At 54.0% G+C, this 9,519-nt stretch overlaps 1 protein-coding gene across 1 annotated transcript; it reads right to left on the reverse strand.

The window, feature by feature from the left end:
- Positions 1 to 1,082: 1,082 nt before the first annotated feature.
- Positions 1,083 to 5,411, reverse strand: LOC120710372 (formin-like protein 1). Its single transcript, XM_039996013.1, has 4 exons — positions 3,484 to 5,411; positions 3,193 to 3,392; positions 2,293 to 2,540; positions 1,083 to 2,127 (listed from the first exon to the last, which is right to left on the reverse strand). Exons 1-4 carry the CDS (start codon positions 5,013 to 5,015, stop codon positions 1,300 to 1,302), a joined length of 2,808 nt encoding a protein of 935 aa, XP_039851947.1. The 5' UTR covers positions 5,016 to 5,411; the 3' UTR covers positions 1,083 to 1,299.
- Between the last annotated feature and the right edge of the window lie 4,108 nt (positions 5,412 to 9,519).

Here is a 9,519-nt window from a genome sequence, read left to right on the forward strand (position 1 = left end):
TACCTTCCATGTCCAACTCCAACTACCACCATATACCTAGTAACATTACAATTCCCCTCCTCTTCTCTCCTTTTAAAAATCTATAGCATAATGATCATGTTTCTTAATCGAACTGGCGGCATTCTTGACCCTCGCCACTTGCATTAGCAACCAAACCGGTCCATGTGTTTTGGAGGCCAGAGTCCAAGGAAACCCCAAAAGAAAACAACTCTGGTTGGCCTTGGAGGTCAATGATTGAGGCCATTAGCGTCACCTAAGCATCCATCCCATACGGTGTGCACAGCCTGCGGGGGGACGGGGACAAGAGACCGCATATGGGGCGCCGCGATCTTGCAGGATGGGAGCGAGGGAAAAGAGTTTGGTAGGAGAGGGCAGCCACGCCATGCCGGCCCGGCCGCAACCTTTGTGTGGGCGTGCATCCAAGACCCGAACCACCGCATGGTTGTCACGCTCACATGGGATGGGGACCCAGCGATGGCGCCCACCCGAACCACCGCCCGCTTCGTTGTTGCTCCCGCCCTCTCTTCTTCCCATGCTGCCATGGAAACCTTTGGTTTTGACCACTGCTGCTGCAGGGACTTGGTTCTCCAGATGTCCCAAGTGGAAGCCTGTTGCAGCTTTACTCCATTCATCCATGCTGGTTTCAGTTTCACCACATGGGGAAGTAGTTACAGTGTCTGAAATTACAGGGTGCTCTTGTGACAGGACAGATTCTTCTACTGCAGATAAAATTGTCAGGTAAACTGGTACAACCTTGAGGTGTATACATGGGGGTATCCGGGTATGGACCATTTGTGCAATTGTAAAGATGGTGACAGAATGATTTCGAAAAGAATATGATGACAAAACACTGTAGATGGATGACACAGGTTGATGTTTTCTTTCTTGGTACTGCCTGCCAGATTTTAATGGATTTTCTTTCCTTTTCAAGTACAGCAAAGTCCATCAACCTTACAATTCTCCAGATTTTTCTTTTTCTGAAATTGTTAACTCGTCTTGTTCTGAGATGGATAAATCTATATCTGGTTAACTGCTTCAAGGCATGTACAGACTGCAGACTGAACTGAAGAGCGATGGCCACATACATGTATCAACTGCTTATATTTTCCTCCTCTGATCTAGATTTTATCCCTTCTTATATATAGAAATAAATATTTGCAAAAATCTTGTACATTCTATAATCTACAGGTACAAAAAGTTTTAAAAAAATGGACAGCTCGCTACCATTTGTATCCCTCTGCCCTCCGGCGGCGTTCTACTGATGGTCCGCGAAAAATTATATTGGCAGACTACCAGTGATCATGGCGATGCAACTGAAGCAGCTGAACTCTCGTCGTCGGAGAATCCAGCTCTCAACGCATGAATCCGTGGGAACAGTTGTGGCATCATTGGGTTCACCGGCACCGGGAAATGACGCACAGAGCTGGCGATGGTGCGGTCATTGATCCTGCCAACTTCCTTGCAGACCTGATCAAGAACCGAGAGGAAGTCCCTGACGACCATGAAGATTCTGAAAGGGTGAGCCTCCTCTTTTGCGGAGTCGCCATGGAAGTACTCAGTAATTTCCTTCACGAGCGACAGCGCCACGCTCTCCTGAGCCTGAACCCTGATGATCTCGTTGTCTGCCTTCTTCAAGAACATCTGCATTCTGTCATGGAACTGCCATGCATCGTCCCTTGACTTCAGCTCTTCGTTCAACCGCAGTACCTCGGTGATCTTTTCTATTCCTCCAGCAAGTTTGGTAACGTAGCTGCTAAGCACGTCGGAATCTATGGCAGCTGCTTTCTTGACATTGCTGAGCTCGTTTGCAAGGCCAGCCACTACCTGGAGGCCAAGCTTCTTGCACTCATGCTCTTCTCGTAGAGGATTTGCTTGGGTTCTTGGAGTTGTTTGGGTGCTAGCAGAGAGGCGGGCGCCCTCTGTTCGGATGATCTCCTGCACGACGAAGTGCAGAAGGGTTGTGTGTCCATCGGTGCCTTTGACATCAACCAGTTTGAGTAGAGTATCAAGCTTGAACGCGTGTGCATCGCCACGGTTTGTGCCAACATTCATCCTGTTGCCTGTCTTCAGAACAGCTTCAAGTAGCTTCAGAAATAGTCTGCTGCTTCTAAGCTCATCGCAAGCAGTCTGTGAGTAAGAAACGAAAGGAAATTAGGTGAGGATACATACTACCCAATGCTAAATTTACTTGTTGTATACTTGTATCTATCACATAAGTGTATATCACATGTAGGAGATGAAAAGGTCCCAATAATACCATGAAACGACAAATGCCAAAGGTACAATGCTCACCTCGAGGGTCTCGAACGAATTCTTTAGGTAATTGACCTCTGAATCAAAGTTCGCTATGTAAAGCATGGCATCTACTCTTTTGAAGGCAAAAGGCACATCAAGGACTGCCTTGAGGAACTTCTCAGCAGGATTAAGTTTAATTGGAGAAGCCTCCTCATTGAATTCTCTCAGTTTAATCTCCTCTTCCTTGGTCGGAGCCATCTTTAGCAAGGTCTCCAGTAATTCTGCTCCGAAGTTCTCTGTGTTACCTGAAGGAGAGGAATGGTAAATTGGTTAGCATATTATTCTCAGAACGATCAATTAGCACATTAGTGAAGTCCACAAAATGGAAAGTGAAAAGCAATTAGTATATCTTCTGCAATACCAGTAAAAGAATTGTGGCCTAAAAACCTGAGTTTTGCATTCATCCAACTTGATTACAGGGATTTCCATAAAAAGTCATGATAAACGACTGAAAAATGGAAGTTCCTATTGTGAGCAACTATGAAATACTATCTTTCTCAAAAAAAAAAACTATGAAATACTATCTCCGACATTCTTCACACGCTCACCGCAGATATAAGTCCCTGTACCTATTAAACAGACCTGAAGCACCGGGTGATTTTCAGCATAAATTGGCCAGCCATTTCGGCAACGACTTGCAGTGCAACTGCTATATGCTGGCATTCACTTCTTTCAGACAAACTTATTAAAAGCCCAACCATACTATACGGACAAGCATGGCTGCAGTCGGTCACAAGCTAAATGTGGTCAAACACGAAAAACAGCTCACTAGCGAAGACTCCTACGCGATCGGAAAGTCTGTGAACACCAGCTCTCGATCCGATGCAGCATGTATGCAGCGCATAAAAATGGCTGAATTCTAAGTAGTGGTGTGGTGTCAGAGAGGATCTTGTTCACCTTCGCAGAGCGCGTCGCAGACCTCCTCCTTGGTCACATTCAGCGCGCGCAGCAAGATGGCAATGTTCTGCGCCTTCTTCGGATCCAGCACCTTGTTCTCGGCCTTGGGCGTCGGCAGCACCGGCCTCCTCGTCGCCTCCTTCGCCGGCGCGTTCGCCGGGTTGCAAATGAACAACGTCTCGATCATCTCCTCGTTAACCCTGCAAGAATTCAGTGAGACTGGTAAGGATACCGACCAAGAACAGCTGATGCATCTGGGAAAAGATGAGAATTTTGCGGCAGAGTTCTCACTGGAATGAGCTGGACTTGAGCTGATCCCACACCATAACACGGTCGGAGCTGGCTCGGACCTTGTCCCAGTGCAACGGCTTCAGCTTCGGCCGTGGCGTCGTGTCCTCAGACTTGTCGCCCTGATCCGAGCTCTCCGGCAGCCGGCCCGGGAACGCGTCGGTGGGCGCCGGGACGCTCCTGAAATTGGCGGATTGGGGTGGCGGCGACAGCGCCGGCGAGCGGGTTTCTTTGGACGTGTCGGGCTTCCGTACGCGGCTCTCCCAGTAGCCCACCGGCGGCGGCGGAGGAGGAGGAGGTGGTGGCGGTGGGCCTGCGGGCGGAGCTGGCGGGTGGGTGCTTGTCGGTGGGGGTGCTGGCTGGGCGAATGGGTTCCTTGAGATGGCGTCGGTGCTGGATCTGAGAGCTGATGATTTGTCGTCCAGTGGAGAGCACGGTGGTGATGGGGACGGTGGCTTCCGGCGAGGAGGCGGCGGCGGTGGTAGTGTTGGTGCGAAGGGAGGTGGCGGTGGCGGAGTCGGGGGAACCGGTGGGAGGACGACGACGCGCGCGCTGTCCGATCTCGACTTGACGGAGCGGCGGCCGGACTCGCCTGGGCTGGAGAAGGCCGGCGGCGAGGCGGGCGCGGGGGACAGCGTCGCGCCAGGCGACGACGGGTACGACGGCGTGCTCAGGACCGACCCGGGGGACGGGGTCCTGGAGCGGTCGCGCGCTTCGAGCGCCGCCTGAACTGCGGTTGCCAGAGTCCGGCGCGAGCTCGAGGTCTTTGTCGACGAGCCTCGCGGCGAGTAGAATTCTTCATCGCCGGACGACGGGGAGGCCCCGCCGGGGCTCCTCGACGGCGCCGGCGCGCATTGCCGCGCCAGAGGCGGCAGCGGGCGGAGCTCGGGCGACCCGCCGGAGCTCCGGGAGTCCTCGTCGCCGGACGACGTCGTGTCACTGCTCTTCTCGTCCGCTCTGCTCGCCAGCGTCCCCACGTAGAGGAACTCGGCCGACGTAGCGGCCGCAGGCGCGGCAGCGCCGCCACCGCCGCCGCTGCCGCCGAACTCGTCGCGCGCGAAGAGGCTCGTCCTCTCCGGGTGCAGGAACTTGGGTTCCCCGCCACCGACACAGCCGCCGCCTCCCCCGCGCGCCGCATTGCTCCGGCGGTGCGAGAAGAAGAAGGCGATGGACAGCCCGAGCACGGCCACGGTGAGCAGCGGCAGCAGGATGGCCGGGACGAGCTTGGACGCCTTCTTGGACCCGTGCGAGGCGCCGGCCGGAGGCGCGGCGCCGCTGGAGCCGGTGTTGGGCAGCACCAGGGCAGGGTACGTCGGCTGGTCCTGCCCCGCCGGCATCTGCGGCGGGGGCGGCACGGGCAGCGTCGGGAAGAAGGGCGGGGGCGCGGCCGGCTGCTGGGGCTGATCCGGGAAGAACGGCTGGTGGAGCTGCCTCCTGGCGGTGGCGAGGGCGTCTGGGCCGTTGGCGCCATTGACGCAGCAAGCGGCGAGCAAGATGGGTAGCAGCAGCTGCAAGAATTGCCGGGGAGATGGCATTGCGATTGAGCTGGAAGAAGCAGGTAGCAGAGGAAGCAAGAGCAAAAGCTGCCGCTTGTGTATGGCGTGGTGTGTGTGATCGACAGATCTTGGAAGAGAGAGAGAGAGAGAGAGAGAGAGAGAGAAGAAGGGGAGGTGAGGTGTTGTAGTGGATACAGCTCTTACATGGAGGTGGAGTATTTTGGATGTGTGCTCAGTCTCTCCTCCGGCCTCACTCTCTCTCCTTCTCCCTCTCCTCTTCTTGCTGTGCTCCTCTTATTTCGCTCTTGATTACTAGATTTTTTTTTGGTAGAGTTGCATATAAAAAGCGTGGGGGGTTGGCCACTAGTGGTGGTTTAGTTTTGTGAGCTGGGGGAGAGAGGGGTGGTGGTGGTTGAAGCTTGCTTGGTTTGTTCTCATTCTTTGGCCATTTCGCCTGCTCGAATAAAGTAATGGAAGAGTGCAAGAGAGCAAAGGGGAGGTGTGGAAGAACAAGCACGAGTTTTATATGGAGGCACCTCGGTGCCTGTATACATGCACTCGCACTTTGTTCAGTTTTTTATATAGAAATCTTATACACCAAGCTATTTAAACTGTTTAGGGATATTAGGACTTGACGTACTTGAGGAGACTAATCTAAACTTTTTTTCTTTTGATGTGAGGAAATGAACTAAAAATGTGCTCCCAAAATTATGTGATACCTTTTGTCCGCCATGTGCATAAAGAGAGGCGCTCTACTGTATGCTCACTGATGATGAAAGGTTAAATATGTAGTCAATATAGAGCAATGGCAACATCATAGGAAGTTAGGTACCAAATTTCAGTATAAGCTATCTTTTATGCAGATATAAGACCTTACGTGGGACGAGGATAGAAAAAATCAAGGTGATGATGCTGATGCATAATGGTTGGCTGGAGGCCTCGAATGAAGCCGTGAGAATAGCAATGGATGCATATTGCTGGTTTTATGCATTTAATTGAAGTCAGGTACCAAATTTCAGTACAAGCTATCTTTTATGGAATTTAAAAAAAAACAGTTATGCTCGCTTCTTTAGTCTTTAGGAGTACATTGGAAGATCACAAGTGTTGGTTTCTCCGGAGTTAGCGCAACCTTGCTTAGGTCTCGAGTTAGCAGATTCGTTTGCGTCACAAACAGGCAGCAGGTGGTCCGGAAAAGCATCAAGCAGGGGATCGACGGACGCCATCCCCTCCAAACATTCGAGTTACGAAACTCTTGACTCCTCTGCCACGGTCAGTTGCAGATATGCAGTTGGTCCGAGTTGCTGCTACCCTCCCTCTTCTTCAAAAAAAGATAGGCCCTCCCTGCCTCCCTGGTCGCCGCCGCCTCTCGCGAGGCGTCGTCGCCCGAAAAGGTTTGCCAAGAAGCCTGCCTGATCGGACCGTGCTGTGAGCTTCTGTGAACAAATTCTCGCAAGGAGGAGGCATGCTTGTGAACCACCATGCATGCCCGGGCGGGCGAACGAAGCCGGCGAGTTTGACCGGCTCCTGGAGCCCGTGAGGCCGTCGTGAGTCGCTTGGTCCTTGCCCCCTTTGGACACTGTAGGCACGCGGTTTGCCCGACAGGCATACGCTGCGGGAGCCCGGCACGTGTGCGGCCGACGCGGACACGCGCGGTTGCCTTGGGCGCGCACCGGCGGCACGCGCGCATGGGTTCTTCGATCGGGTGGGTGGGTGGAATGTGGATGCCGCGGCGGCGCCCCTGCTCCGCGATGCCCACGGCATGCGGCGCCCGAGGGCCAGCAAGCCAACGTGGGGCGCCGGGCGCGTGAGGGGGAAGCGCTCCGCGATCGGGTCGGCGGCCGACCTGTGGCCTGTGGGCGCCCCCCGCGCTCGGCTCGGCGGCCGACCTGTGGCCAGTGGGCGCCCCCCGCGCTCGGCTCGGCGGCCGACCTGTGGCCTGTGGGCGCCCCCCGCGCTCGGCTCGGCTTCGGCGGCCGGTAATGTCGAGGCCGGTGCGCCCGCTGGCCTGCGGCCCCGGGGGAAGGGGAGCCATGGAGGACAGGAGCTTACCAACACCGCACCTGCCTGCCTCGTCCAGTCATCGCCGTGTCCTCGGCTCTTGCTCCTCTCCCCTTGCTTGGCTACCCTTTTTCGACCCCCTGGGCTCCTGCTTGATTCGTCCACAGAGCCTGGGCGGCGGTAACTTTTGGAAGGCTGGCACGAAGGGGAGAAGATGCTAGTACTTGCTTTTTCCCTTCCCTTTGTACAGCCGCCGGTCTCGCCACATGTCCGATCCTACCGGCGCATCCACAGTTCACTGCTGGTCCGCTGCCCACGCCAACTGCTCAACCGCCATACCAAAACTTGCAATGACGTGGATTACTGCCACTGTGCAATGATCCTACTCCGTAGTAACAGTGGTCCTTGACTCCTTGCCGGTGTCGCACCTGTACGCATCACGTCTGGCTGTATGGGTACCCCTGGCGTGGCGCGTAGCCCGGAATCAAGGATCGCCGCCGCTGCGTACCTCTACGCTGCTGTACCAAGGTTCAGACAGAACTGGGCTGCTAGTGTCTGTCCAACGAATCTAGCGAGCCGGTTTCTACAGAACCATGCATCAGTCCGACAGCCAGCCACACTACTACTACAGATGCAGACGATCTAACCTCAGCACTTGGATCGAATTAATTGCCTTCTTCTCGTTCCCCCTTTTTGGCGCCAAAAAAAAAGGATACCGAAAAAGAAAAATTGCACTGTGCACATCGACGTGCGTTGTTCATTAGTGTCGTGTGATGCCATCAAGTCATTCATAAGTGTGCCTATCGATCGACAGCTGACGATCGAAGGCGAGAGCCGAGAGGTCAGGGTGATCGAGCTGCCGATGCAGCAGCTGGCTAGCAGGCACGGCTGACCCGGCGACGCTTGACCTACCGGCCGGTTAGCTAAAGCCGGCTAACGTATAGCGACGGGTAATTTTCGTTTCTCTCTTTTTGGGCGGCCAACGTATAGCGACACGCATTTACGCAGCTTCCGGGACAAGGTGGATTAGGACTAGACAGGAACAGTATAATGTGAATAACCAAGCGTGATAGATGATGTACTACTGTCGCCCTGGCCTGCTAGCTCGATCGGCATCTTATAGGTTTGTGCTTTATTTAACGCTTTGAGGGAAGACTAACGACCGTTGGGGCCTCGCTTTGCAGCGTGCTCTCCTGTCGCCGACACGTGGGCCCGGAAAGCGGCGTGGTAGCTCTCCTGCGGCTACGGTTTGGTTTTGCCCGTTGTGGAGCACTACAGCATAGATCGAGGGGGCATGGGCATTTGCGCTGGAGCTACCCAGCAGCATCCCCAGGACGTCGAGCGAACGTTCCAGCCTGCGAGAGGCTCGGCTGCGACATGCCTGCTGCCTGCCTGCCGCCATGTCGATCGGCTTACAGTCAGCTGCGTGCATCATCTGACGACGCGTTGCCTGCGCTGCGTGCACGGGGAACTGACTGTTTTTTTTAATTATACAGTACAACTCGAACACTCACAACGCATGCATATTCACACTTATGTGAACACACATATGCAAATTCTATGGAGAGTTGAATCAAGACCTCCGATGCTACCGAGACTCTTATACCTACTGGGCGACTCTTTCGCTGATCCCGACTGATTTAATCTAACTTTTTGTTTTTGGCTGGCCTCGACGACCTTGACGTCATCACCATGAGCAGCAGGCAGATGATTCATTATTACATTAGTGGGTGGGTCGGTGGATTAACTAATTAATCGCTCCCCCTCCCGCCCCTCCCTCCACCTTGAGATCGATTGGTAAACTACTACTGGAATGCCGTGGTGATTGTGTCAGACGGCGAGGACTCTAGACTGACGACTGACGACGACGACGACTCGGAAACCGCATTTTTTATGGAAAAAAAACTGGACGGATGCGTGCCCTGTTTAGTTGGTAAAAAATTATTAGTTTTGATATTGTAGCACATTTTATTGTTACTTGACAAATAATATTCAATCATGATCTAATTAGGTTTAAAAGATTCATCTCGTGCTAATTAGTTAGAATGTGTAATTAGTTATTTTTTTAATTTTATTTAATGCTTCATGCATGTATTTGAAAATTCGATGTGACAGATACTGTAGAAAATTATTTGGAAACTAAACAGGGCCGGCCAATTGCAGTCTCGTTTGAGGGGCCGGCACCCAACCAGCGGGTGCACGGTGGTGTAGCAGGTGAAGAGCGAGCTGCACGGAGCATGCTGCCGAGGTCAAAGCGCCGTACTGGTACTAGCCATCGGGTTGTTGGCACGCGGCCGTGCAAGGACGCCCGGCAGAATGGCAGAGGGCCGGAGGCGTGACCGCAGCCGATCGGGACGAACCGAGGGCACAGGGCAGCACGCCCCCCACGTGAGGGCAGGGCGTACGTACGCAGCAGCAACAAGTGGCCGCCGCGTCGCATGCGTCTCCTGGTAATTACTAGTTTACTACTACCTCCGGCCGGTTTTTTTTTTCCACGTTGCACCCCACGCCAACGGCGCCGAGACGACGACGGTGCGGCGACCGT

This window comes from Panicum virgatum, chromosome 5K (assembly GCF_016808335.1).
Source record: "Panicum virgatum strain AP13 chromosome 5K, P.virgatum_v5, whole genome shotgun sequence".
Taxonomy (NCBI): Eukaryota; Viridiplantae; Streptophyta; class Magnoliopsida; order Poales; family Poaceae; genus Panicum; species Panicum virgatum.

Excerpts from the sequence above, each read along its gene's own strand:
- LOC120710372 (XM_039996013.1), bottom strand. The coding sequence starts at position 5,015 with ATGCCATCTCCCCGGCAATTCTTGCAGCTGCTGCTACCCATCTTGCTC. Across the intron at positions 2,541-3,192 it reads CTGCGACGCGCTCTGCGAAG|GTAACACAGAGAACTTCGGA; the intron begins GTGAACAAGATC and ends CCTCTCCTTCAG. Across the intron at positions 2,128-2,292 it reads ATTCGTTCGAGACCCTCGAG|ACTGCTTGCGATGAGCTTAG; the intron begins GTGAGCATTGTA and ends TCTTACTCACAG.